Source organism: Penicillium alfredii, assembly GCF_028826965.1.
Source record: "Penicillium alfredii strain IBT 34128 chromosome Unknown utg000001l_segment0_segment0, whole genome shotgun sequence".
Classification (NCBI taxonomy): domain Eukaryota; kingdom Fungi; phylum Ascomycota; class Eurotiomycetes; order Eurotiales; family Aspergillaceae; genus Penicillium; species Penicillium alfredii.
The window spans coordinates 734,063-760,713 of record NW_026622698.1 but is presented as its reverse complement, the minus strand read 5'-3'; the positions used below and the strand labels follow the sequence as shown (position 1 = coordinate 760,713).

General features: G+C 53.4%; 14 protein-coding genes across 14 annotated transcripts; 3 read left to right on the top strand and 11 right to left on the bottom strand.

Annotated features, from left to right (window-relative positions):
• Positions 1 to 246: 246 nt before the first annotated feature.
• On the bottom strand, positions 247 to 2,316 carry NUU61_000288 (uncharacterized protein; the record flags this gene model as incomplete). Its single annotated transcript, XM_056650872.1, has 2 exons — positions 247 to 754; positions 818 to 2,316. The coding sequence occupies 2 exons, from the start codon at positions 2,314 to 2,316 to the stop codon at positions 247 to 249; spliced, it is 2,007 nt and encodes a 668-aa protein (XP_056515722.1).
• Positions 2,317 to 3,149: 833 nt separating this feature from the next.
• NUU61_000287 (uncharacterized protein) lies at positions 3,150 to 4,379 on the bottom strand (the record flags this gene model as incomplete). Its single annotated transcript, XM_056650871.1, has 1 exon — positions 3,150 to 4,379. The coding sequence occupies one exon, from the start codon at positions 4,377 to 4,379 to the stop codon at positions 3,150 to 3,152; it is 1,230 nt and encodes a 409-aa protein (XP_056515721.1).
• A 1,026-nt stretch (positions 4,380 to 5,405) lies between these two features.
• Positions 5,406 to 7,896, bottom strand: hrdA (E3 ubiquitin-protein ligase HRD1; the record flags this gene model as incomplete). The annotated part of the gene is made up of 4 exons (XM_056650870.1): positions 5,406 to 7,277; positions 7,346 to 7,618; positions 7,718 to 7,822; positions 7,873 to 7,896. 4 exons carry the CDS (start codon positions 7,894 to 7,896, stop codon positions 5,406 to 5,408), a joined length of 2,274 nt encoding a protein of 757 aa, XP_056515720.1.
• Positions 7,897 to 8,506: 610 nt separating this feature from the next.
• NUU61_000285 (putative MFS transporter) lies at positions 8,507 to 10,210 on the top strand (the record flags this gene model as incomplete). The annotated part of the gene is made up of 3 exons (XM_056650869.1): positions 8,507 to 8,758; positions 8,810 to 9,110; positions 9,168 to 10,210. The coding sequence occupies 3 exons, from the start codon at positions 8,507 to 8,509 to the stop codon at positions 10,208 to 10,210; spliced, it is 1,596 nt and encodes a 531-aa protein (XP_056515719.1).
• A 737-nt stretch (positions 10,211 to 10,947) lies between these two features.
• NUU61_000284 (uncharacterized protein) lies at positions 10,948 to 11,861 on the top strand (the record flags this gene model as incomplete). The annotated part of the gene is made up of 3 exons (XM_056650868.1): positions 10,948 to 11,067; positions 11,161 to 11,288; positions 11,372 to 11,861. The coding sequence occupies 3 exons, from the start codon at positions 10,948 to 10,950 to the stop codon at positions 11,859 to 11,861; spliced, it is 738 nt and encodes a 245-aa protein (XP_056515718.1).
• Positions 11,862 to 12,334: 473 nt separating this feature from the next.
• On the bottom strand, positions 12,335 to 12,592 carry NUU61_000283 (uncharacterized protein; the record flags this gene model as incomplete). Its single annotated transcript, XM_056650867.1, has 1 exon — positions 12,335 to 12,592. The coding sequence occupies one exon, from the start codon at positions 12,590 to 12,592 to the stop codon at positions 12,335 to 12,337; it is 258 nt and encodes an 85-aa protein (XP_056515717.1).
• A 96-nt stretch (positions 12,593 to 12,688) lies between these two features.
• Positions 12,689 to 13,548, bottom strand: NUU61_000282 (HAD family hydrolase; the record flags this gene model as incomplete). The annotated part of the gene is made up of 2 exons (XM_056650866.1): positions 12,689 to 13,035; positions 13,074 to 13,548. 2 exons carry the CDS (start codon positions 13,546 to 13,548, stop codon positions 12,689 to 12,691), a joined length of 822 nt encoding a protein of 273 aa, XP_056515716.1.
• Positions 13,549 to 13,963: 415 nt separating this feature from the next.
• NUU61_000281 (ATP-binding protein) lies at positions 13,964 to 14,410 on the bottom strand (the record flags this gene model as incomplete). Its single annotated transcript, XM_056650865.1, has 1 exon — positions 13,964 to 14,410. One exon carries the CDS (start codon positions 14,408 to 14,410, stop codon positions 13,964 to 13,966), a length of 447 nt encoding a protein of 148 aa, XP_056515715.1.
• Positions 14,411 to 14,927: 517 nt separating this feature from the next.
• Positions 14,928 to 16,511, bottom strand: NUU61_000280 (Gfo/Idh/MocA family protein; the record flags this gene model as incomplete). Its single annotated transcript, XM_056650864.1, has 4 exons — positions 14,928 to 15,535; positions 15,619 to 15,766; positions 15,861 to 16,174; positions 16,301 to 16,511. 4 exons carry the CDS (start codon positions 16,509 to 16,511, stop codon positions 14,928 to 14,930), a joined length of 1,281 nt encoding a protein of 426 aa, XP_056515714.1.
• Positions 16,512 to 16,998: 487 nt separating this feature from the next.
• NUU61_000279 (cytochrome P450) lies at positions 16,999 to 18,883 on the bottom strand (the record flags this gene model as incomplete). Its single annotated transcript, XM_056650863.1, has 5 exons — positions 16,999 to 17,179; positions 17,261 to 17,430; positions 17,481 to 17,757; positions 17,821 to 18,716; positions 18,824 to 18,883. The coding sequence occupies 5 exons, from the start codon at positions 18,881 to 18,883 to the stop codon at positions 16,999 to 17,001; spliced, it is 1,584 nt and encodes a 527-aa protein (XP_056515713.1).
• A 364-nt stretch (positions 18,884 to 19,247) lies between these two features.
• NUU61_000278 (uncharacterized protein) lies at positions 19,248 to 21,106 on the bottom strand (the record flags this gene model as incomplete). The annotated part of the gene is made up of 2 exons (XM_056650862.1): positions 19,248 to 19,499; positions 19,580 to 21,106. 2 exons carry the CDS (start codon positions 21,104 to 21,106, stop codon positions 19,248 to 19,250), a joined length of 1,779 nt encoding a protein of 592 aa, XP_056515712.1.
• A 954-nt stretch (positions 21,107 to 22,060) lies between these two features.
• On the bottom strand, positions 22,061 to 23,738 carry NUU61_000277 (COP9 signalosome complex subunit 1; the record flags this gene model as incomplete). Its single annotated transcript, XM_056650861.1, has 4 exons — positions 22,061 to 23,104; positions 23,157 to 23,437; positions 23,493 to 23,537; positions 23,615 to 23,738. 4 exons carry the CDS (start codon positions 23,736 to 23,738, stop codon positions 22,061 to 22,063), a joined length of 1,494 nt encoding a protein of 497 aa, XP_056515711.1.
• A 645-nt stretch (positions 23,739 to 24,383) lies between these two features.
• Positions 24,384 to 25,569, top strand: NUU61_000276 (uncharacterized protein; the record flags this gene model as incomplete). Its single annotated transcript, XM_056650860.1, has 5 exons — positions 24,384 to 24,474; positions 24,530 to 24,958; positions 24,999 to 25,123; positions 25,191 to 25,262; positions 25,324 to 25,569. 5 exons carry the CDS (start codon positions 24,384 to 24,386, stop codon positions 25,567 to 25,569), a joined length of 963 nt encoding a protein of 320 aa, XP_056515710.1.
• A 335-nt stretch (positions 25,570 to 25,904) lies between these two features.
• On the bottom strand, positions 25,905 to 26,612 carry NUU61_000275 (uncharacterized protein; the record flags this gene model as incomplete). Its single annotated transcript, XM_056650859.1, has 3 exons — positions 25,905 to 26,276; positions 26,345 to 26,439; positions 26,510 to 26,612. 3 exons carry the CDS (start codon positions 26,610 to 26,612, stop codon positions 25,905 to 25,907), a joined length of 570 nt encoding a protein of 189 aa, XP_056515709.1.
• Between the last annotated feature and the right edge of the window lie 39 nt (positions 26,613 to 26,651).

Here is a 26,651-nt window from a genome sequence, read left to right as displayed (position 1 = left end):
CGTCCCCGTCCCTTGCACTGCAATGACACCATCCCAACACGACGCCCAATAAATAAGCCCACATCATGATAAGATCGAAAGTAAAAAGGGGGCGAAAGCGGACACAGAGAGAAAAGGGAGGAGAGAGAGCACCCAATTCATCAGACACTAATCATACAAGAAAAGAGGAAATAATAGAACGGGATCGAAGAAGAAGCCTCGATGACCAGTGAGGGAGAGAGAGAGGAAGAGGAAACAAGACCAGTTCTACTGCTGCTCACTGGCTCCGTCAACCTCAACCAGCACCTTCAAATCCCCATCCATCCAGTCCACCGTCTCAGCCGAAAGCAAGGCGATAGTCCAGTCCTTCTGATTCTGGACAGTAATAAGCCCGTCCGGCAGCCAGACCTTCACTCTCCACTCAGCGGCAGCGACAGACTCGCGAGCTTCCTGGGCAGCCGGGTCGAGATTCTCAGAGTCCGGCACGAAAGGAAGGCCGGGGATCTGGCCTGGGAAGCGGCGCAAAATCGCTTGCTTGACGCTGTCGATGCTGGGGTACTGGCCGGCTAGTAAATCGAGACGGGAAAGAATGCGCTTGCCGTGCTGGAGGATGTTGACACGCAGAGATGTTTGGTTTTGAGAGTTGTCGGCGGTGAAAGGTTGCTGGGGATGGTGGAATTGGTGATCGGCTGTTCGTGGGGGTGGAGCGCCGCCGTGTCTTGCGGCGATGTTTTCGCGAATGATTCGCGAAACATCGCGGGTGATGCTGCTGGCGCTGTTGAAAATGTTAGCACGGATCCAAGTGCAACATGCAAGTGATCATCATGTTAATACTTACAATTCATCCCGAGCAGGAAGATTGCGACCTCCCCCAATCCGCCAGGGCAGGGCAGATGTAGTGTTAGCATGAATAATGCGGTCAATATTGGCGTCCTCGCAACCAGGCGGGCAATTATAGTCGCCGCTGTGAATGGTATGATAGTGACTATCGATGGCGGCGACCAGCCCGCGCCAGTCGGACTGCTGAAGGCCAGATAGAGACCATAGATTATCAAGCTCAAAGTCTTGATTGTACATGTCGTACGATCGCGTGATTTCGTTCCAGTCCATCGGGTATCCATCCAAGAGAAGATCAGTGAGCCCGAGATCCATGGTCTGCTGATCTGAGCCCATCGGCTGTTGCGGGGGAGGTGGCGGCGGCATCGCCTGTCCTAAGTCGTCCGGACGATGGGCCTGAGTGTGCATTTGGAGGGACTGCTCGGGCGAGAACCGTGGGCTATCCAAATTATGGAACCCCTCGTCGGTTCTCCGGCGTCGTCGATCATCGGAGCCACCTCCTTTCCGGGTTTCGATTGCATATTGGCGTTGGCGTTCGTTGGTGACCATGCGTCGCAACAGAGGAATAACCAAAGATATGATCTTCTGCTGGTCACGCGGCCAAATGTATGTTCGAGGACCCATGCCTTCATTGATAACGTTTTCGCCGAAGAACCGTTCGCCGTTGCCCTCGGCCTCCAGGAAGTGACGAACACAGTTCCACAGGCGTAGTTTGACCATCTCGGTATCACCCTTGCCTCGCTGGCCCACGCAATCCCGCCTCTCCGGATGCTGATCATTCAACATATACCCCTTAGCGGCGGCTTGCAGATGCAAGAAATTCTCCGGAGAAAGTTCAAGCGACGTGAACAGTTTCGACATCGGCGGCCGAGTATACTTTTTGTTGCTCGAGGGCTGGCGGAACAGCGCAGCAGCAGAATGAACGCCCACCGCGCGCGCTTCTGACAGCGACTGCGGCGGCACAGCCCGAATATCCAGTCCGTCGCCACTATACCCCTGCGAATTCTGTTGCGACGAATGCGACTGTGCGTGTTGCGACGCGCCCAGACCAGGACTGGTCAATGCCGGGTCCAAATTATCGTCGTTTCGTTTCCGCTTTTTGGAGACGGTTCGTGACAGGCCTGGCGACTGAGAGTGCTCGTTGTTACCGGGCACTCTCAGATGTCTGCCACTCGCCATGCCCGTGCCAAAATTTGCATCGCCGAATCCGTCATCAGTGAGGTGCATGTCCGCGCCATACCCGTCCAACTGGTGATTATGGCTTGCGGCTCCTGCGGCAGCGGCGACGGCTGCAGCTGCGGTCCATTGGGAGATATCTTGATCCGCAGCAGCAGTGGCCGCTTCGACTAAGCCCGCAAGCTGGTTATCATTCGGCGCATATCCACTGTTCGCCAGTTGCGCATTCGGATCGAGGTGTGACGAACTTGTAGATGATTGAGTAGGAAGATCGGTCGAGGACGTGGCAGGCGGAGGGTGGCTGTTCGAAGATGAGGATGTCATGGTGTCAGTTTGGCGTAGAGTACTTCGCGCTATTCGATGCGATAAGCTGATAGCTCGGCAATTCGGTGGGTTGATCGTAATCGCGCAGCCACTAAGTTTGACACAACTAATATGGCAATGTTTGACCTTGGAGCTGCAGCTAGAAACAAATGAAAAGCTCTCCCAGCAGGCAGTGGCAGGAATCGAGTCTAACGACAGAGCAACAAGTAATTCCTCGGTATAACGGGCGGCTTAGCTAGATAGCTCTCGGGTGGTTGCAAGGAGACCACACTCGATCCTCACAACGCCACACCCCAACAGGGGGTTGTGAGAAGAGTATCAGAGTGTGGAGGGAGAAGACACCAGGTACGGAAGCTCGTGGACCTCGAACTGATAAGCAGGCGACGCGACAGGCGATTGTTGCGAGGAGGATGTTTGCGTAGTTTGAAGGAACAGCAGACAGTGCAAACCTCTTCATTTTCACGTGATTATCACGTGACATGATTTTGTTTTATTGTGGTCTGGAAAATCAGTAGGGCTTGTGCGGACCTAGTAGGTGGACAACATCGATCTACAAACTACACATCTCTGCTGGCTGGTAATAGTTGCACAGTATAAGGATATTTAAAGTTTGATGTTGTACAGTTTGATGTCAAGAGAAATAAGAACTGTCATAAATTGACTCACGGCACATCGCAGCCCAGAGTATTTGCCCAAAATTGAAACAGATGGAAAGAAAACATAGGCTGCTCCAATCGACACAAGATGATTCGAAACGCCATTAGACCCCGTGAGATATACGGCAAGAGATCGCACGCTGAAATCCTTCAAATTCAAATTCAAAATAATAATAATCAAAACCCATCGCCTTCGTTCCAAGGACGACCGGCCTCCTGGGCTCGGTACTTGGGGTTGTTGCCACGCTCAATGGCCGCATTAAGTATGTCGGTGACATTCTTCTCCAATTTCGCCAGCTCACGGATCATTTGAGAATTTTGGCCCACTTCCGGGACTTCCAGAGGAGTCGACTCATTGAGTTCGTCCTTCTCGCGAGCGGATTCAATATCCTCGGACAGGGAATCCCAATTCTCGAGAGAGTTCCGCAGCTCATTTTGCTGGCTCTCGAGAGACCGGTAGGCATCAAACTCGTCGGGGCCACCGAAGCAGAAGCCATAGCCGTCGCAGAGGCACACACTTTCGACTGGACAGACGGAATGTTTGCCCGTGAACACGAATTGCCAAATGTACTCCCATACGCGGCCGGTAATGAAGTCACTCAGCGCAGTTGAGAGTAACCAGTCGCGGTAGAAAATGAAGCGCGCGCGGGGAATGGAGCGAATCCGCTGCCCAGACAGGGCAAATTGGGCACAGCACGGCTGGGCCAACACCGAAGGGATCGGCTCGTCCGGGAACAGTTCGCCCCAGGACCGGGCCAGCATAACTTCCTCCTGCTTGAACTCATTCTCTTCGGCAGCACCTAGGTGCATCCAGTCCGGACATCCGGGTCCACCGGCACACCGGGTGTTCATGTATCCTTCCCGGATCACGCGATCCAAGCTGAGCCGCCGAAGAACCTGGGAAGAATCACCGTTGAGGAGTGGGTCATTGTGCCAGGCGGTCTTATGGGCGTGCATGAACACTGCGACGTCGGGGAGTTTGTCGTAATGGTCGATGATGTAGGTAAGGTATACCATGACTTCGTGGCCCTTGTTTGCTGGCGGATGAAGTGGAGCGGAGCTATCATCGACGACATACTTGGCGGACTGCCAATCAGTTAATTGGTCAACCCAGCTGGTATCCTCTTCCTTGGTCTGCGACAATACCACAACCTTGGAATAGTTCTGCCCGGGTGGGTTGGGAATACCCGGCACGAACTTCGGCTGAGATGCGAACGAGTCTTGATCTGGCTGCCCGGCAGTCGCACTCCTAGACCCCGTCTTGCCCGCCGGTGAGTCAATCACATCGCCCAGACCCACGACCTGTTGCACATTGGCCCATGGCTGTGACAGGTTGCGCGTCGTCAGGAAGAGAACGAGAAAAAAGCAGAAGCCAAAAAAGAGGACCGATCGCCGTGGGAGAAGCATGGACGGCGGCCAGGTGAATTGTTATGCGCGGAGAGGTCGCCTGTCGTACAAGATGAACGGTTAGCCTCGATGCGGAGACCACGCGACAACGGCTACAGAGACGCCAGGGGGTGAAGGATGTGCCACGGCATGCATCGCAGATGATGCGAATACCAGGTCAGCTTTCCACATACTCAAAATAAGATCACCATTGCATCAGCTGCTGGGTTACCATGAGGAACAAGGCATAAACGTGAGCGTATGCCTGTATTTTCTGGGTGGCCGAGGACAGAAGGCAAATTTGTAACAAGGAAGGCGATCTCTTCCTGATTCGAATGTTGGAAGGCTGTGTGCCTTACGACGTTAGAGACACCAAGGCGTACGTATCGCGGGGCGAATCAACCACTGACAAATGGGCGGTGGATCTGCGGTGGGCTTGGGGGCGGTTCGCTTCCATACGCGGATGACGAAAGCAGCTGATGCGAATCACCAGCTTGTAAGCATCTAAAACCCCCAAGGAGCTTCATTTTGGCGGGAAATGACTCGCGAAGAAGGGTCGAACAAAAAATGCTAGGCACCCTGGGGCAAGGGACCCGCACGGGCGCTGAATGCACTCGATGCATGTTGACAAGAGATCGGCTGCACGGGCGACACACAAGAGCCAAAACACTGGACACATCGATCCAACACTATAAAAAGATAGACATGGAGATGGGATGAAAATAGGATGACAATCGTTGACCAAGTCGACCATAGTTTTTGGTGCCTTGGCCGCCCCCGCTTTTAGGCCAACATTGCAGCCAATATGCCGTGCGTACACAACACTGTGGCCTATACATCTCTTGATTTGTCTATAACGAAGATCCCGAGAAATTCCAATCATGATGTAGGAGAAATAAGAAATAAACAACAATAAATCCGGGTATGATGTTTTGCTCAAAGAACGCCATGCAACGCTGATCCAAAGACTTGGGGAATGTGACCGAGAGCAACTTGGAAGGCTCGGGCCAACTATGAAGAATACAAGGGGTTATAAAATGCACTCGATCATGACGCCTCGTCATCTACGGCCTCCTCTACCGTCGCTGCACGGCCTTTGCCTTTAGATGAAGACTCAGTAGGCTCGCTGTGGTCAGCAACAACCTTAGTAGAGCCTTCACCACTGGCGGGCCCTGCCTCGGATGCTTGTTCAAAGGGAACATCAGTCCATTCCTGCGAGGGTGATAGTGAACGATCGGTTGAGGCCTCGGTCGCTGCAGACCCCCACTGGGGTAAGTTATCTGCGACGGGGGCTGCTGTTGCTTCGCCAGTGGTTGCGCCGAAAGACGCTTGTGCGGTTTCACTACGGTTCTCGGGCGAAGCAGTGGCCCCCGAAGCTGCAGCTGGCTGGGAAGCGACACCAAGGTTTGGTGCCGGCGCCGTCGGTGGATTTTCCGAAGTAGGCACAGGGCTTGCAGCTTGCGTGACACCCACGCCTTGCTCGGCAGAGTGAAGAGGAATAAGATTCCAGCCGGGAGGAATACTGAGCCCCTCCGGGAGGCGGGGATCTCCAGAGCCTAGCGTGGCCGTCTCTGGGCTCGAAACAAACTGACGGTGCGTCGTAAACGATGAGGTGACAGGGGCACCAGGGGTAGAGTTGGAAAAGGAGGCTGCTTGGGCGAGAGAACCCGCTTGTTCAAGGCGCGCTCGCTCTAATTCCAACTGGAGCGAGCGGACATGGTGCAAATGCTGTGCGGCCGCACGAAGGGAGTTAATCTCCTGAGTAATTCGTTGCTCTATTTGTTGCAACTGCGTTTGGATATCGGCAGCGCTGGAAGTCCCGGCTGGCGTGGTGGGTGTGCTGGGAGCAGCGGGACGACGTCCGAAACCGAAACCGAAACCGATTTGACGGGGACCGGCCGGATTGGCATTTACCGCAGGTTGTAGAGGGCCATTTCCCTGGTGGATTTGCTGATGGAGGTTTTGAAGAAGATCCCCACGCACAGCACCGAAGCCAATACGGAAGGGGCCGAACTGATACACCCGAGCTCGAGGCGCTCCATCTGCCTGGGCACCGGGCTGGCCAGGTGGTAGGTTACCTCCAGGAAAATTCTGCGCACCACCGCCGTTGTCAGGTCTGTTGGCATCAGTCCCAGCAGCAACTTGGGTACGTGAGGGAACCAGCACTGGACGACGGCAGGTAGGGCAGTTCTGCTGCCTCTCTAGCCAGCTGCGGAGGCATGCAAAGTGCAAGATGTGACCACACGGCAATTTCTTGGGACGTAGACGATCAGGGACACGGGGTGCATTTGGTGCCGGTTGGGCGCCGGCCTCGCCAGCCTCTGGCGCTGGCTGTGCCGGAATCATCTCCTCGCGGCAGATGATACAGACATCCTCTCGGGCAACCTCTTCCGCAGTAGCATTCGGATATCTCTCGTTCATATCCCTTGTTGCATTCCGGTACCGAAGGAAGTCCATGATCCGACGAGCAAATGAGCGGATGGTCACGACGACATCCCGCAGGATATGGATGGGCAGGCCGTAGAAAGTAAGAAGAATGGCAAAGAACGTCAGATAGACTGTCAATTTCAGGAAATCGGTCAGGAGGTCTAGGTAGAACACCCAACGACCCTTCTCTTCCCAACCTGGCACGTCAAACTCCAGTTCATTCACATCGTTCTCGTCAGGCAGGTCGGTCGGGGGTGCACTGGCCCCAGAACGCGCATGCTCGCGAATGGCTTCCAATCGAGCGGCGCGAATCTCGTTTCGACGCTCCTCCATCTTGGCGTTCAGCTGCTGGCGGGAGATGTAGATTTCCACCAGGGCGATTGCGTACCGGGCGGCGGTAGAAGTCGACAGGATCGACAGGATGGCGAACTCAAACCCAAACATCACCATCATATCGGGCCGCGCCTGGTGAATGACGGTTGTGATGCAATACTGCAGCATAAACGAATTGAACATAACCGACAGTATCAGGGAGACCGCCAGCCGAATGTGGAACAGACGCGGATTGGCGGGGGTTGTTGTTCGAGATATTCCACGCGACCCTCCCCAATCCAACCCCAGACTTTCCCAACTAAAAGCGAGATGAACATGACCAAAAACCAACCTCCCAGTTCTCCCCGAAAGATGGTCATGGCCAGACATGTCTCGGTGACGGCGAACCACGCGCGCTCGTAGAGTTGTTCGGTTTCAATCGGTCGCAAGGGTCCGTAGAGAAGTCGCTGCAGCCAAAAGAGGAGAAACCCCGTGGCCAGAAGGCAGAGGTTGGTGAGAATCTACGGCGCCGGTGGATTGTTAGCCACAGTCAGTTTGGACATGGGGTGGCGGCGACAGCCAACTTGATAGCCGGCTGGCTTGACAGAGATCCGACTCACCATAAGATTCGCACTACTTTGAGAAAGATAAACGCACGCTGAATAGAAATTTGCTCTCTGATGGAGAGCTTTCAGAAACACGCCGGTGGCCAGGGCCACCGAGGCCTGCAAGTCAAGTCAGCGGGAGTCACTTCTGGCGCAGGAAGGCTACTTACCCCGGTGTAGGCGGCCAGTCTCATGTCTATCGACTGATAGGAACAAGTCGAAGGTCATGGACCAGAGCGGGCAAGACAGCTCAGGATGACATGCGACGGAGGGGGATGCTTGATCTGGACAGCTTTCCACAGTAACGGCTCTCCGCAATCTTACGTCAGCTGAGCTGTGCACGTGCCATTCAGAAGAGGCCACAGGTCGATGTTGATATTCAAGGAGAGACAGGAAGTGCTTTGATAGAAGGACTTGAGTCTGATTAAAGTAAGAGAGGATTTTCAGTGTGTTCATGTTTCCTTGGTGGCCGAAGGGGAATCTTTTACTTTGGACCTACTTATGGCCAATCCTCATTCTTCGCTTTTCCACCGAGGAGCAGGTCTGACATAATTTGTTGGCTCTGTCATTTCCTCTACAGACAGTCAACATATATTTGATATAGAAGCAAAGTTCCCAAAGTTGTATGCAAGGACAAATGCCCCGAGGCACAAAGACATACTCCATGTTTATCTGATGGTCATGTGATAGCATCCCCACCAAGCATCATCGGAGCATCTCCCAGCTCAGCTGTTTGACATCCACCTTGACTTTGTCTTATCCTCATCCAAGTGTGTGGTCGTGAGTGATGACCAGGATATATTCATGGCTTCAGCTTCGGCGTTGTTTACTGCCTCGTGGGGACAGACCTTGACCTATCTATTGGCCGTCTGTCCCTTCTCCATCGCCTTTCTGGTCTTTATCAATTCCTCCGTCTCATTTGTGGTGACGGACCTGATTGGGCTACAAAAAGGAGAAGGGGATGCTGTAGGAACTTTGGGATTTGCGGATGAACTGCTGGCACTGATTGCCTGCCCGCTTTGGGGAGTCCTCTCGGACCGCATCGGGGTCCGCCATGTGAGCTACCTCTTGTCCTGCCAAACCCTGCTCGTATCTCATCGATTATAGGTATGTACTATTGGCTATGTAATCATAGCCATCGCTTTGGTTCTTTTCGTGCAGGCCACGAATATATATCCGCAGCTTCTTTTGGGAAGGCTGTTGTTCAGTGTGGGCGGTTCAGCCGTGTCGACCATGGTCACCGCAGTCTTACCGACTATTACGGGAAGAGCACTTGGTGCCCAACCGTGCCAGATATCTGTGCCTTCGGATCAGACGTTCTCGCCGGAACAGACCAGCAGCCAACCCCACCGAGGCACAGCTGACCCTGTCCGCGACTCATCTTCTGCTCGCCTCTCGGGGTTTGTAGGTATGTGTGCAGGGTGCGGTGCTCTGGTATCACTGATGGGTTTCCTGCCGCTTCCAGCTCGATTCGAGAAAATGGGACTTTCACCGTCCCAGGCCATCCAGCGCAGCTACTACCTGGTCGCTGCTGTGGCCGTGATCATTGGTCTCATCTGCTTTGTCGGCCTCCGAGATCTTCCGGGGGAGCAAGGGAAAGGGTGGAAAGCTCTGTCGAATGTTTCTTCTCATTCATCGGAACAGTCAGAAGAGGAGCAGCACGTGGCCCATGTCCAGCCTCCGAGACTGCCATACTGGAATCAATTGACGACTGCATTCCTCCTGGGCTTCCGCAATCGCGATATTGGCCTAGGCTACATCGGAGGGTTTGTAGCCCGTGCTTCGTCGGTGGGAATCTCGCTATTTATTCCCCTGGCGGTTAACCACTACTATCGAGCGTCGGGTCTATGTGACGACCACGAACCAGAGCCTGGAACCGGGCTCGGGGATATGAAACGAGCGTGTCCGCGTGCATACATCCTGGCGTCTATTCTGACCGGCGTGTCTCAATTGGTTGCCCTGCTCGCCGCTCCAGCCATTGGGTTTCTCACGGACAAGTCGCATCGCTACCACTTCCCTCTTCTGGTGGGCGCCCTCGTGGGAATTGCGGGCTATGTGGCATTCCCGCTGCTGCCCAGCCCTCAGTTTCAGGGGCCCGGTGGCAACGTGGCCGTGTTTGTGGTGATGGCCCTGATTGGGATTAGTCAGATCGGCGCGATTGTCTGTAGCTTGGCCGTGCTGAGCAATGGGATTTTACAGGTCAACATCGACGAGTCTTCACGAAAATCTACCGACCGGCGGATCGAGCCCCACGTGGAGCCGGAGAGCCAACCGCTCCTGGCGGAGACCGGCAATGAACTGCTGCAACTCTCCCAGTTGAAAGGGTCCATTGCCGGGGTCTACTCGTTATATGGCGGGGCAGGGATTCTGGTGCTCACCAAAGTAGGTGGGTGGCTATTTGACGCGCTGTCCTCTGCCACGCCCTTCTATATCCTCGCTGGGTTTAACGGCGTGTTGCTCGTCACGGGGCTGGGCTGTGGAGCCCTGAATCATTTAGCCCCAAGGTGAGCAGGACCTCGGAGATTACAGTCGAGTCATATTCTAAGGGCCATTTATCTTGCATGCCCAACACTGTACAGGCCGTGGGCGGTTCGGTTGTTGATTTGACTTATTCACCAATTTCGACTGTTGCTGATATTGAGATATTATTGTTAATTATCATACTCTGATTAACCCAAGCATACGCAGAATAATTGGGCTTATTGAAGTGTGATCTCCACTGTATCCATCTCGCTAAGCCCAAGGGCTGAAGGACGAACGCCCGACCTTCCCCTTGCAGTTGGGCCTGCGCGGTGGATCTCGGGCCCTAAACCACGATGAGTTTAGGGCCCAAGATGTAGAGCGAACACCTCCTTTTTTCCTCCCATGGGCTCGTAAATCCCTGAAGCCGTTCCTGGCCCAAGTTACAGTCCGGCCCTACTAGCCTGGCCGCTAGCACCGTGTTCCAATCTCACGTAGCCTTGGCGACCCCCTAAAGATAGCTGGGCGAGGCCCTGGGTTTTTGCAGTCTTTTTATGGCTGCACCCCCCTGGGGCGCACTCTCGTCGTTCTTTTCTCTCTTCCAGGCTCGAAGCTGCTGGCTGTCACTCCTTCTTTTTCATTCTTTTTTGAAGTCTTTCGTTAAACCCCAGTCTCTCTTTCATTCGTGGACTCTACCAGTACTGTGTACACACTCCTTCTTGATTGCCAACTCCGTCAGCACACGCCATTTATTCAGCCTTGAAAGATTATCCCCCTTACTCACAATGCGTTTCTCCACTGCGACTCTTCTTACCGGCGCTACTGCCGTCGCCGCTCACTCGGCCAATCTCCTCCTGCCCGGATTCGAGGGCGTTAAGGACCTCCAGGCCAATGTTTTGGGTTCGGTACGTGCGCGGTGGAGTTCGCGACCCGACTCCGAGATGTTGATCAGACGATCGCATGTTGATCCTGAACCTTGCAACTAACCATCCACATAGAACGGCCCTGTGACCACCTACCTTGTTACCTGCCCGCAGCCCACGAGTTGTGGCATCCCGGCCCCTGGCATGACCGCTATCGCCGGGCCGAACGCCGTCCACCTAGTTAACAATAATGGCGATGGCCAGTAAGTGATCCCCCGCCGCATGGACATCAATATATTGTTTATTTCGCCAATGTCGCAACTGTGTTACTCACGCGTTCCACTAGCACCGCGTCCGTGTCGTGCGACTACAAGGGCAACACCTACGCCTCGTGCCACGCCAAGATGGGCACCGTTGAGGCTCACTCCACGCTGCAAGCCAGCGATCTCAACTGGATGCCCGTGACGGTGGCCCCGACCTCGACCCAGACGCCTATCTCCACCTCGACTCCCACCCCGACCCCGACGCCCCAGCCCCCGCGTGTTGTCCCGACCTCGAGCCCGAAGCCCAGCTCCACGTCCACGCTGACGCCTTCTTTCAAGTCGACCACGCACCCGGCCTCGTCCTCGGTCTTCGTGACCAGCTCGACCCCGCTGAGCCCCTCGGCCCCGGCCGAGACCCCCACCGACTCTGTCATCTCGGACGCCCCCGAGGCGACGCAGGCCCCGTCGCAAGCCTCGTCCTCGCCGACCTCACACAACGCTGCCGCGCCGCTGGCCGGCAACGTCTGGGCGGCCGCTGGCGCCTTCCTGGCATTTGCCTACGCTCTTGCGTAAAGACATGAGCAATTCTTTTCTTTTCTCTTCTCTTCTCTTCTCTTCTCTTCTCTTCAAGCCTACTACTTCTTTTTCTTTTCTCTTCTTCTCTTTCTTCTGGAAGTTTGAGGTCACGAGTCTCAGTGGTCAACCTGTCCTGATTGCCCCTAATGCGTCTAATCATGTACACTTCATTTCTTTTTGGCGCTATACCCTGGCGCTGTTTACCTACTTTTTTGATTCCCCCTTTTTTATTTACGATCGATTCTCAATACAAAAGTAACGAGGCAATGTGCCAATTTTTGGAAATAAGTGTAGACATGTAGATCTATTTGGACAAAGCTGGATTTCGTTCTGGGGTTTCCTTAAGAATACAATTTCCCAGCCCTAACTCTCGGCGTGACCAACGTACCGCATCCAGATAACTATAATTCAATCAGCATAATTTTCTGTACATGATCACCAAGTACATATTCTGATCAGACCCTCAGGACTTAGGGCAGGTGCACTGTATTGAACAGCCTGTTACCTGTATCCGTCGTCCCACGCCCGGTATACTTATTTGCCGACACACGTAGCGCAACCATCCCAAGCCGCGGATAGCGAGTGAGTTCCTGCATGAGGTTGCTGCCGACAGCAACAGCCTGGTCTTGGACCACGCGAGCCACAACCACGATCTGGACCGTGGCATGGAGCCCCGCGGATATGGTGAATAAATTCCAGGACCGTCTTGCCGCTGTTGACGACGGCATCGACTAAGAAGAGAGTGAATCAGCCTCGCAGATGTGCGGAAGTGATCTCCTCTGGGGTTTTCGCATGGAGGAACATCGCTTGCGGGAAACACTCGTTTATGCCCAGGGCGAGCGGCTCGCCGCTGCGCATGACGCCCACGACCAATGTCTCTTTTTCGTGGAAGAGTCGGTATCCGTCTGTGAAATAGCCTTGGGCGTGTGGGATTGAAAGGTTTTGAACCCGATGAGATCGGCGAGCAGCTCTATGCCGAGATACCATTCGGCGTCTTGATAGGTCTTGTGGAGTGTCGGGTCTGGGAGGCTTTTGTTCCTCATTGGTGTTGATAGCAGTTTGACTGCTGCTCGCTTTGTGGCATGAATGACCCGAACAGGATCCTGTTTTTCCTGGCCAAGAATCGTGGCGACGAAGTTTGGTGCGGTAATGTCCACGAGAGGCAACCGATCTGTGTCTAGCCGCGGAGGTGCGTCGTGCGGGAGTAACGCCTGTCGTGGCCGAATGGCCGAAACCCCTGATTGTCAAGAGCATCTCGAGCATCATATCCATGCTCCGGCTGCGGGTGTCCTTGTTGCCAGTCACGACGATAGCCTCGTTCGCCATTCGCCATTTGGAGCATGTCGAGATCCAGCGGGCTGTCGCCGAAACCCCAAACCCGGGCACAATGGAAGCTGCGTAGACGATTCACGACGACCATCTTGACAACAGGCGTGACAACAAAGCCATCGACAAGGCGTCCGCCACCAATGACCTCCACGGTGTCTGTAAGACGCTCTCGTTCAAGGATCATATCCCAGATTCGACGGATGCCACATGTCACAACGACTGCGCGGGCATTCTTTGAATTCGCTATGAGATGCAATAGAGACACGAAGTCTATATGAATTGTCATAGTCGAGGCCACCTCGGCGCAGATCCTCTCAAATTCCTTGTCGTCGATGGCCTCGTCACATAAGAGCATCGCTTGGCGGAATGCACTATCCGAGTAATTTAGAGGGCCACCAAAGAGTTCCTTCAAGGGAGAGGTGTGTCAAAATGATCTCCGAGGAAAGGAAACCCGTTCCCAAAATAGAGGTCCGCCGTCTTCTGCCGCCAGCGTCTTGTCTCCATCGATGACTAGCACGTTGTCTAGTTTGTCTGAGCAAGCTGCAATGATTTGATCCACTCTACCCACGGCGCGTTGAATGTTGTCGTATGCCGTATCACACAGAAAGTCCCTTAGCAGAACCGAGATCTTTTGTGCGCATGCAAGGCGAGGGGTCAACTGCATAAAAAGAATCCCATAAGACCGGCAAGGCTGGCGCAATTGATCCTGTTCGGATCGCTGCCATTTCTCTAAGTGGGAAACCGATGAAGAAGGGCGAATCCTCTGCGTATCAGCGACCCGGTTTTGGGCAATCCTCTCGGCGGGGGATATCCAGATAGAGGATATGTGTGTAGACATCCAAGTCACTTGGCGTGCAGACCAATTGACCATAATCTTCGCCCTCGCGCCAGAACATAAAATGCCCAGCGACGACAGAAGCCCTTCGAGACTTAGTACAGTCATCGTGGATTCTTGAGATAGCACATTGGCGCCAATACGCCTTGTCTTGGTCTTCCATTTGCTGGAATTCCTCAAGCCCGCCTGGGCATACATCGACGATGACCTGGCTGCCCTCGTAAAAAAAAAAGTTCGAAATACCAAGAGTTTCTTTGAGATTACGTAGATCGTTCAGCAGGAACGTTTTCCCAGTACCAGATATTCCGTACAGGCCGACGATGGTGGGCTTGGAGGCATGGACAGTCTCAGTCCCGGGTGATGTATTGGGGTCATCTTCCATAATTGGGAGTTTTTAACAGACCAAATCGGCGGAGAGGATCAAGTCAACGAGTGTCAAAAGAAACTGTAGCGTCCAGTTGAAGGTTTTGAAGGGAAAGGGCTTGGTTGCTGAGCTGGGAAGGTGGATGTTGATGGTAGGCGAGAACTGGGTTTTATAAATCCCACCCCCAGGCAAGCAAAGAAAGGGAATAAAGAGAGAGAGGGGGGGGTGGGCTGTACTTAACTAAGAATGATGGAACTATCTGCTCAAACAATAAAAGGGGGAGCATATGCTTGTTCATGTGGCTAGATAATTCCTAGCTTTGTCTTCTTTGTGCTTTAAACAAACCTGGAAAGATTCAAAGGTATATGCTCTACCATGCAGATCTACTAGTAAAATGCAGTATTTCGATCAAACCAGGGTATCTCCCAGCAGAGCATTACTGTCTCCATTCCTTGCATTCCAAGCAGATGGAATTTTCCATCTATACATAGAGCATGTTGATATAGACCATATTGACATAACTAGATCTACCCAGCTAACCATCCTTTATCTCCTCTCGCAAAGACTCCCTCAATGGTAAACCCGCGGCCCTATAAACAGCATCCACACTCTCCATCAACCACACACTCTCCTTCCCAGCAACCCAATAAGCCGGCGTCCGCCCCTGAACAGCATCCACAAAGGCCTCCAACTGCCACCGATGCGTACTCCACCCCGAGTTGCCCCCCTTCTCCCCAGTCGAGACAACCACCTTCCCCCACAAGGGCCCGCCTGTATACTGTTTCTTGTACGTGGTCGCTCCCGTGGTTTTATCTGTGACCGAAATCAAATGGTACAGATGCGGGTGCGTAAAATTGTAGAAGCTAATCTGCGCCTTCTCCGTCTCGACCTCGATGGTTGGGACTTCCCATACGCGCGGAAGAAGACCGCCGGCCCAGGGCCGCGACATGTCTGTATGGACTTTGCTGATTACTGCGTGGTTCGGTGGGTTCTCGAAGGTCATGTGCGTATGTAGGGCTGCGTCTACTCGGGGGTCAGATTGTGAGGGTCGAGCTGTGACAGAGAGGAGAGTCGATGGGGTTGTTGCGTGGAGTGAGAAACGGGTGGCGGCGATGGCGGATGTTAGGGCTATGGCCGAGCCACCTTTTTTTTCACCTCATAATCAATGATTTTCCTCTTCTATCAACGTAAAAATCCTCAGCAGGGGCCGGTGGGATTATTCTTACCTCCCATGTTGAAATCCCACCGTTTATCTTGCATCGGTATTTGTAGAGTGCATGTCACGACAGCCTCGGTGCGAAGAATACGGCCCAACTCTCTTGCATCGACGATTTTGCGATATGCATGTATAGCAGGATGGAACTGCCAGGATGCCTATCTCATCATGAATACTTGTCCTACTGGATTCACTGGATTCCTGAGAGCATCCACAAGAATAAAAGTCATTTCAAGAAAGGGAAAGTCTCACTCCTTCCTCTAGTATCAACCCCTTGTCCTTTGCAAGTTCCACCAGCCTCCTGACATCATCTGCATTTGCCGCCAACGGGCTCACACAGAGAACATGCTTGCCATGATTTAATACCTGCTCTGCAAACCCGAAGCGCAGTGCTATGGGTGCGTGGATATATACCGCATCGATATCACCATCAGACAGAAGACCGCGATATGAGCCGTAGGCCTTGGCAAAATGGTATCGAGTCTGTAGACGTTCAGCCGTGGGGACGTCAGATGCAGCGATGGCATGGAGGATGACACTGGGGTGAGACTCTGCTGGATGGACAACTGTTTATAAGCCGATGGCTATCAGCATACTGCTTTTTGGCCCACTATACATCAATGTATTATCAACAAAGCGCTGGTTCTAGTACACGGAAACATGGAAACACTTCCAGCAAAGTATAGACATACCTGTCGAGGGATCGAGATTTCCCAGACCAGCTAGCACACCTAGTTTGATAGCGTCGGGTCTTTTACTGGGTGTAGGATGGAGCCAGGACCACAGGTACTGGTGGATGAAGCTGGCGGCTTGGATGGCGAGGGCCATGAGGGTGTAGCTGAAGAGGAAGACGTGGCTTGGGAGAAGTGATGGTGACCGTAGACTATGGAAAAGCCGACGCATTCAAACAGATATTGAAAGACCTCAAGATTAGTGTGTCATTTAACTCAACAGAACGTATGTTCGAGTATGAGTGCTCGGTGCCGTGACTTGAGTAGAGCTGATGAAGATGACGTGAGGGCGTCGTCAGGGTGTGGTATGTCCATGCCTTGGAAGTTGCCTTGTGCATTGATTAGATTTAAAAGGAGGCATTGGATAATGCCATATGCCTCACAGACCGAAATAATTCTATTTCTTTGGATATGCATCTCGAGGCACTCTGGCCCGTTTTCAGAATAACAATGCACCGCCCATAACTCCAGAAGCAATCCTAGCCGCCATCGCCAAAACGTCAAAAAGAAACGAAACCCAGGAAGAAAACACCAGAGGATTCCTGCTATCCCGTAAAGCCCAGAGTCATGCGGATGAGCTAGTCACTCCACCCCATTGTACGACCCGAGCAGACCAAGCCATGTCCACAAGCCATGTCCCAGACACATGGTCAACTCAGCTACTCGGCGCTTCGTCTGCAGCGTTCTGGGAAGCGGTCTCGCAGTGACACCATCAGCGCCGGCTTATCCCAAAGAAAGTAGACCTTTTGGTCGGTCCAATTGGTGCTTTCCGGACACAGCGCCAGGTCGAAGTTGTACAGCAGCTTGCACAGGATCAGGCGGACCTCACAATATGCCAGACTAGCAAAAGAGGAAAATAAAAAATTAGTACATTTCTTTTTGTCCAATATCAAATCATTAAAATCCAATGCAGGAACCCACGTTTTCCCCAGACAGTTTCTCGGCCCGAGACTGAAGGGCTGTAGAACGTCTTTCTTGTCTCGATCAAAGCGGGTGTCAAACCCCAGCCATCGCTCTGGGAGGAAGTCGTGTGGGAAGGTGAAGTTGGCTGGGGAATGGTACGATGCATAGTGGTGGCAGGCCACGATTGTCTGGGATGATTTTCAGAAATCCAATCTCAATATGACAGACTTGAACATACTCCTTCTGGCACAAAATTGCCATCCACCATTGCGCCACCCTGGGGCACAATGCGCGCTAAACTGGTCACAAAAGGCGGATACATACGAAGGGCCTCCTCGATGACGGCGGCCAAATAGGTCAAATTGTTGACGGTCCGGAACGTGATATCGGCGTCTTGTGTAAAGGCAGACCGAACCTCGTTGGCGAGACGGCTCATGGCGTGGATATTTGTACACAAGTAATAGATGCAGCCAGAAAGGAGAGTGGCGGCGGTTTCACTTCCAGCTACAATAAGGCTAGCATCAAATATCAAGTCAGTATAGCTTTAAGATAAAAATTCAAATGAAAGAGAAACTCACATGAATGCATTGGAATGAATTTCCGCCCTGCTCATGATTCGCTCGCCTTCGCGATATTGACCCTTGGCCTCGCTCAGTCCATTTTGCAAGATCGCTGACATAAAGTCCGGACGGACCATGTTTGTCTCTAACCGCCGATCGACCTTTTGGGCAGCCAAATTGAAGTGTTCCTGGGCCTTTCTTTTGACTTCCTGCGGGATAAAGGCATTCAAGAGAGCCCCAAGAGGAGGGAATTGGTGCACGACTCCGTTTATTGAAAGCGCCTTGATGGAACTAAAGATCAGCTTGATCCACGGATGTAGCTGGTTGTCCTTGAGACAATCAAAGGATTCGCCAAACATCAAGTCACCCGTGATATCGAACGTGGTGTAGTTCATCCAGTTTTTGATGTCGATGCGCGGTGAGCCCTTCTTAGCTATCCCGGCTCGCAACTTGGCGATGAGCGTGTCAACATAGCCTCTGATCAGGCTTTCCTGGTCTCTCAGGGCTCGCTCTGAGAAGGCATGTGCCAAAAGCCGCCGCTGTCGCGCATGCACACCGTTGTCGACCGCGCAGACCAGATGGTCGACGCCATTTGCCGGCGGCAGATAGTGACTGCGGTCTTTGGGGAAGCACCCTCCAGGACGAGCGCCATAGATATCCCGGAATGCCTGGGCGGTGTTGAACGCCAGCTCATTGGGACTAATTCGCACCACCGGCCCATACCGGCAGTGCAGCGCGGTGATATCCAAGTGAGTATGACCACTCAATACCGAGAGTTGCGAAGGAATGCGCGAGACAGCCCAGAGCCATGGGCCTGGAAATCGGCGCAGGGGCGACCACCACAGTTGATAGAAGGCGCCATACGCAAGCCAAAGCAGAACCTGGTCAAGACCGCACCCCCAGATTAGCGTAATCTAGACGCCCGGATGAGGTGAGCAAGCAGTCGAGAGGGTGGGTGGGAAGGGGGGTGGATGTAGGGACCTGCAGCTGCAACGAACGAGGGCGTACGGATGCAACTTACCAGGCCTCCTGCAGACAGGCTCCAGAAAGGGACACCTGAGGTTGCCCAAGACAAGAGCATCGTGAACTGATTTTGCCAGGAGGGGGGATGACTCCCAGGGCTTTGCAGTTCCCGGCCATATTATTTACTCATTCGGGGCCATCCAGTGCTCTCTGGAGACGCGATGGGAGCCTCTGGGTCGTGTCTGAGGCAGTCCCTGTATTCTCCCAGCAAGCTGCCCGCAGATTGGGTGAGCTTCAGACTCAGTCGGAAGTTGCACCGGAGCGAGTTCTTTTGTTGCCGGCGAGTTGGAGAGGCAACGGGTGGTGGCAGAAGGGAAGTGCAGTTGCACAAACAACTCTCTGGTATTCCTCGGCTGAAATGCGAATTATCTACACTCTTCTTCTTCCCTTGCCCCAATTCCTTTTCCCGTCCAATTTCTGATTTAGCCAGTTGGATAATAATACCACGGCTTCCGACCGTACACAATGTGCAAGTTGCAGTACGAATGAACCTCCGGGTTCTTCAGATCTCGACGCACTCCCGCCAGGAACACCTGGGTTTCGGTGTTGGACCATCCTAGCACTCGGGTGAAGAGGGCCAGTGAGTAGGACTCCACTGCCATCAAGAGTGAGCACAGGTTGTACCGACCAATCTGCTTTTGTACGGAGTCCCCAGACCAGGCACTCGAGGGAACCTGCACCGAGAAAGCCAGTCAGTTTCATGGCCAACACGGGAGAAAAACCAGGCGAATCACAGGGCAAGGCATTGTCGCACCTTGTACACTTCATCTCTGACGTCTTCAAAACCCGCCTCGATTAGACGCTGCTTGTGACCCTCGGCGATATTCATGGGCCTGTGGAAAGCCTCGCTGGCTTGATGCAGCCGGCCGACAAACTCGCACAGCGTCGGCGCCAGACGCAGCGAGTCGTCGTCGGACCGGAGCGTCACCTCAAACTCCTGCAACTCAATCCAGCCCCCGGGCCGGAGATGCGTGTAGGCCTGGCGCAGCAACCGCGGCCAGTCGGCGATGGCGCCGCCCAGGTCGCGCGCGTGGATAAAATCAAACGGCCGGCTGGCACTGAACAGCCACGGCGATTCGGCGTCGTCGACCAGGAACCGTAGGTTAGGCGGCACCCATGAGGGCTGGATGGGACTCAGGTCCGTGCCCACCACCTCGGCACTGGGGAAGGTGTCTGCAAAGTCGATTGCCCAAATCCCAGTCCCGGTGCCAATGTCCAGGACTCGTTGGACATTCTCCCCGACTGGCGCGCAAAAGAGTGATCCGTTTAGGACGAGATTGCGGACGTGGTGGAGAAGGTCTTGACGGTCTTGCTCCTGGTCGTCGTTGGGGAGCACATAGTGGCCCTCCCGGTATGAATGATACCGCCGCCCATTCTCATAGGTATAGTCTTTCACATCGGATAGAAGCGATGCCGTATAGCTGGAGGTGTCGGAGTAGTACTCGTCATCAAAGATAGAAGTCGTTTCGTCGTTTGTGGTTGTCGAGGATGTGTCTGCTGCATCCTCTGCGGCGGACTGTATGTTAGGAGATAGAATTGGGGACGGCGACACCGGTATAGAGTCCTGGATTGGTTCAGAGTCCACCACTACCGGCGCGGGTGCGATTTCGGGGTTTGGTGGCGGCGAAGAAGCCCATGCTGTAGCTGTAGCATCTTCGGTTGCATAGTCCACCGCTTCCGTTGCTGTTGATATTGACACATACTGTAGCGAGGGGGCTGGCTCGGTGTGCGCTTCGTAGACACGATAATACTCAACTGCTTCCTCTGGTATTGAAGGTAACTTGGGCGATATCTCTCTGAAGTCCGCTCTCCCGGGATCGCCCTGCTCCACTTGAGACTCTGATTCAGGTATGGATGGTAAACCTGACAACTCCGTCGCCTTGACCTCTTCATGTAATTCCTGACAGTCCTCCGGTGCCGACTCGGGGTGCGTGATGGAGTTCGATCGAGACCATTCCGCGGATTCCGGACAAACACCATTCACACTCAGTTCTGGCTCCGGAGGCTGTGTATGAAGCAACAGCGGAGACTGCGACAAAAGCATTATTTCAGGACCATGATCCTTCGTCGTGGAAGTCGATGTCAAAGTCGAAGTATACGGGGGCTGTGGGGATTCCATGTCGGGAGCAGCATCACTATTGCCCGCAAGCACCGACTGCGAAAGAGAAGCAGAGGGCAAGGCCATGTCCGTGCCCGCACCACGCTTCGAAGAGGCTCGTCGAGAGTTGTCGGAGCACATAATGGAATAGAAGCACAAGAAACCAAGCATGTCGGCGTTCATGAGGGGCAAGAGTTACTTTGAGAGCGCGCTCTCACGGTAACGTTTCTCTTGTTGAATCGAATAGGAGATAAGACCGAGTGTAGCAGTCAGAAGAGCCTAGAAAAAAAAAAGAATAAATAAAAAGCCGGTGAGCAAGCACAGGGTCACGGTGCTCTGGGCTAAGGAGTGTAGGACTGAACTGCTGGACAACCGTGGACAGGAACCCTAGTGACAATCACACAGAGGGAAGGAATTGGGCTCAGTTCTTTGGCTTGACAAGGAATGGTGTCCAGTCCCAGGGTCTCACAATAAGAAAGAGGGTAAGAGCCCCGAGATATACCTGGGAACAAAGAATTAGAAATGGCCTGGCCGGTGAGAGACATGCAGCAACCCATCGTTAACCCTAATTCCATCCTGTTGGACTGTCCTCGCTGCAGTCTTGGTGGCAACCTGCACAACTATTCGGATATCGAAGTATTTATACGTTTATTTATGAGCAGATGAACATTTTATGCTAAATGTTTGGAGGCCTGCCCTGTCGAAGTCCACCTGGGCAGAGATGAAGCGGGTGACTGTGTAGCATTCCATGCAGATTCTCGAGGTTGGACTGGATCAGACAGTCACTTGGAATGGATGAGATAGCAACTGGTTCCTCGCTCTTGAGGGACCGTGAACGCTTCTAAGTAGAACAATTCAAGAATTTATAATTTTTTCCCCTTGCACAGAAAAGGACGTTGCTCTCAATATCTCATTCCGGCGGTATCCCATTTACTGCCTAGCACATTGCGGTCGCAGGTGATCGTTTTGTTTATTCTCTATTAGACCAAAAAAAAAAAAATATCTCAAGCCATTCGTTCAGCAATTGCATTTCACCGCAGACACTGGCATTTCTTGTCACTGCGGTTGGGAGGTGTTGGGGTATTGTCTCATTTCTCATTTACACATCGTGCTCTTGGATGATCATTTGCCGAAAAATCAGCTCTCGAGGGTTACCCGAGCATCTCGCCTCGATTGAGCTGCCTTGCCGCACCCCATTCCTTTGACCGGCCCTGGCCCTTCCATCATGGGTCGTCTCTCTCCATGGGGAGGCCGCACCTCCAGTTCCGCATGAAGGACGCTCGTGCGCAGGATCCGCAGATGCGACTCTTCATTGAAAGAGCGCAGGCCTTCCAGCGTCTTGGTCTGCACCTCGGTCCTCAAGTCCGTCTGGTTCGACACCAATACCCCTTTTTCTAGGTCGATGCGAGCTTCGATAACTCCCTTCTTGATGAGGCGGATAAGCTCCTGCACAAACGGTGAGCCAGTCCCGGTCGGTCGCGCTTCTCCGCCAACCACATGAGGGGCAAAGATGGTAGCCATCGAGTCGAGTGTGACCCGGCTGAACGGGACCAAGTACTGCTCGATGGCCTTGGTACGGATGCGGGTATACAGCGCATTGACATGGCGCTGAAGATGGATGTCAAGGAGATAGTCAGATCGATAGTTGTCCAGGATATCGAGACAAGGTCGGAATTTCGAGTTGCAAAAGAAGGTGATCGCCCGGCGGATATGCGGCTCGAGCTCGAGGAAGTTGCGGAAGGACTGGTTTTCAAGTACACGGCGCTGCAGCTCATTTCGGTCCATGGAGGCGAGTGCACATAGGCCACCATACACCGCAACGTCGTTGGAGGTGATCAATTCGTTAAAGGAGTCGCCCAAAGTCGGGGGTGTACCCAGAAAGCTGCGTGCTGCGTCGCCGTACGATTCAGCGTGCATCTGTGCCAGACCCAAGGCGGCCGAGATCTTCGGCTGGTTCTTGGCCAAGTCTTCTGGTTTCGACTGCGCGCTGCGCAGGCGATTTGTGTTAGACTGTACGCTCAACCAGTCTCCTCGTTCAACGGAAACGTTGATCAACTTGAACAGCATCGACGAAATGTGGTTTGGGGCCGTGCAATAATCTCGCATCCGAGAGTAAGCTTTCGATGCTGCGAGCAAATCGCCGGTGTCATGATAGTGGTTCCCCAGGTCCTCGTTACCCATCTGTTGATGTTAGTCCAGATACGTCCATCTCCATTTTCAAGATAGCTCTTACCCGTATGCTCTCCTTGATTAGATTGTTCTTGTACCCTCGAAGCTCCAGCTCTAACCGGTCGGCCTGTGCCCTCACTGTCCGCTGGATTTCCTGGACCCATGCCGAGTCGAGCGTGGCGTCCGGCTCATTCGGCGCCACCTCTGCCAGTGCCCTCACTGCCTTTTCGTATCGAAGGACATCTTTTCCCGATTTGGCTTCTGCCACTGCGGCCTTAAGCGCGTCGGTGGACAGCAATGTAGAGCAGGTGCCGATGAGGTAGAGACGGTCGAAGCGGGTCCGGCCTGGAAGTTAGAAGTTAACACCGAGGACGCAGAGAATCGACTGGGGGCAGCTCACCAGTATAGTTCGCTACATAGGACTCAAGCTCAAACTTGGGAAGATCTGTCGGGTTGGACTTGTTAGCTCTAATCATCGGACACTCCGCTCCCTCCGACAGCCCCGCGACAACACCCACACACCTTCTACTTTGAGGGGCTTAGAAACATTCCCCCCGGCGGCTTCATTGGATGCCGTAAGAGCTCCGGCTGCAGCAGACGGGTCCGTCTGCGTTGGGGTAAAGGCATCTGGCAAAGTCGCGTCCATTTCGCCTACGCCGTCCAGGTGACGCACCACCTCAGTCGAACGGCAATTGGTAGAAAGGCAAGAAGAAATTTCAGCAGATAAAGGTCAAGAAAAGAAAAGAATCAGGGATTGTCAGAGTAGAGATAAGGCGGGGTGCATGGAAGAAGGTAAGTTGGAGAGCGGTCTCATGGGAACGGCAGTATCCTGCCGCCTCCGCTACCGCTGGGCCATCGACATCACCGAGCACACGACTGCACTTAGAGCTCCTGTCTATTCGAGAATAGCTCTCCTTGAGTATCGCCGTGGGGCTTGAGCCTCGCAATATGGTAGCCGTGTCCAGTGAGAGCCCCTCCTTGCTGCCTGAGGCAGCGATTATACTATCCCGAGGTCGACTCTTCCAAGCCTCGGAACTGTGAGTAATCAAGAAATCAACGTGATTTGATATCTATTTCTTGAACACAACGCTGGGCCGGATCCTCTCGAGCATTTTTTGGGTTATATCGCTGGGTTTTCCCATACCCAGTCACCGATTAGTTGCGCCGAAGCCCCCAACTGCTATCCAGCGGAGCATATATGTGGAGAGAAGGCCACCATCCTTGCGTCTAATACTGGACGTATTTGAAGATTCCCACATTGAATGATTCACAATACATCTTTTGAGCCAACATGTCCCCACAAAGAGTTGCTCTTGTTATGGGCGCATCGCGTGGAATCGGCCGCCAAATCGCCATCGACCTGGCCCAGGACGGTCACGCCGGTATGAAGAAGGACGCCAGGCACACCAGAAACAAGCAACACTAACCATGTTCCAGTAATGCTGGCGGCAAAAACTACATCGGATGCATCCAAAACCAGCCCATTCCCGCCAGATCCCAATTCCCCGCAATCAACCATCAACACCGTAGAGCGCGAGATCCGCGAGGCCGGTGGTTGCGCCGCAACCGTTGCCGTGGACGTGCGCGACGTAGCACAGATTCAGCACGCAGTCGACGAAACCGTGCGGGTCTTCGGGAAGCTGGATGTCCTGGTGTACAATTCCGGGGCTATCTGGTGGTCATCGGTGGAGAAGACACCGCTGAAGCGATTCCGACTCATGCAGCAGGTGAATCCGGAAGGACTGTATGCCACCGTCCAGATGGCTCTACCGCATTTTGAGAAGAACGGTTGGAGAGGTCGGATTGTGGTGGTTTCGCCGCCTATTTACTCGCGGTTCTTTCGGGGGAAGACGGCTTATGCGATGGGTAAGTGTCAACCTTCTGATATTTTAATTGTAAGCCACAGCGAAGAATCGTCTGACCGGTGGCACAGGCAAGGTCGGCATGAGTGTCTTGGTGAAGGGCCTGGCCATGGATTTTGTGCGCCAGAACCGGACAGAAATGGCTATAACAAGCGTCTGGCCTGCCTCAGTAGGTTCTTGACATTGATAATGCACAAGATGGGAAAAACGTTGCTGATGGCATCTCCTACATTCAGACTATTGAGTCAGCCGCAACGGAACACAACCGAGCCTCAGACCCATCATGCAGGAAGGACCTGAGAAAAGCAGTAAGTACTTCCAACGCCCCAATTTTCAATACTATCCAAGAAACGCTTACATTATGACCAGAAAGTCTTCTCCGATGCCATCTTGGCTATGATCCACGCACCGCCAGCCACAGTGAATGGTGTCTTGGACACCGACGAAGACTTTCTGCGGGAACACTGCGGCGTGTCTGATTTCTCTGAGTATTCCGTGATCCCGGGGTCAACGCCGCGCCGGATTATGCCGGCGAAGTTCCCGACGCTAGAGGTTGCTGAGCAGAATGACGAGGGACAGAGGATGGATAGTACGAAGGTCAAGGCGAAGATATAGCGTGCAGCATACGCCGGAAAGGCAGACAATACTGGCGAACAACTAAGCCCGAGAGAATTACTTGGAGAGTACGAAACCAGGTTAATCAATTTTGCCCATGAACGTAAGATCAAATCAGAACAACACGCTCAATGCTGACGCAACCACAAATGCTAATGCTAAAAGAAACAACTGAAAACTGAAAAGAGATAACCGCAGCATGACCAGCCGAGCTTAGTATCCTCGTTCACACGTAAATTGCAACACCCCAGGGCAAGTCCTCAAATCAACCCATTATTAATGTCCTATTCCCTCGAATCCATCTCCCTCATCAGGGATCGACAACAACGGCGACCTCACAGCAGAACAGCGAACCCAGCAATGAACCCACCAACCAGGACACAGAGCCCATAAACCTGGCCCATATCCACGGTAATCAGCCGAGGCGCAGCGCCAGTAGCACCACCAGCCATGGTATTGAGCGCCTCGGTAGTCGCGGTGCTGGTAGCAGCCATGGTGGTCGAGGTGGTGGTATTGACGCGCTTGGGAGCCTGGGCACCACAAGGATTGTCGGTGCGGCAGTCGGACTGGCAGCCGGAGTTACCCTGGCAGGCCTTGACGCACTGATTGTTCTTCTCGGTGCAGACGTAGTAGGGGATGGTTTGGGAGTACTCAGAGGCGTTGGGGGAGACGTTGTTGTTGCAGATGCAGCTGTAAACGAGGGTTTCCTATAGAAAATAAAGTATACGAGCATGAGTATATGGTTTATGTATGTATACGAGTTGCTTTGACTTACCGCAGTGCATTTGTTGGAGCTTGGGCTGCCTGATGCTCCGGGAACTTGGAGACACAGCAGCGGGCAGGAGGAGGTCTGGGAGCTACACCAGGCCTCTGGGTGGTTGTCAGCCATGTCTTTTTTCCTTCTTCTGTGTAGGGCAGTCATTGAGAGTAGCTAGCTTACCGCGCGTGGACAGAGGAACGCTGCTCGGGTCGATGGAGATGGCAGACTGGCTGTTCACCAGGGTGAGCCCTGAGGCGATAACCAGAAACAGTTGAGACAGCATGGCGTGAATTGAGGATAAGAAGCGACAGTGGGAGGTACT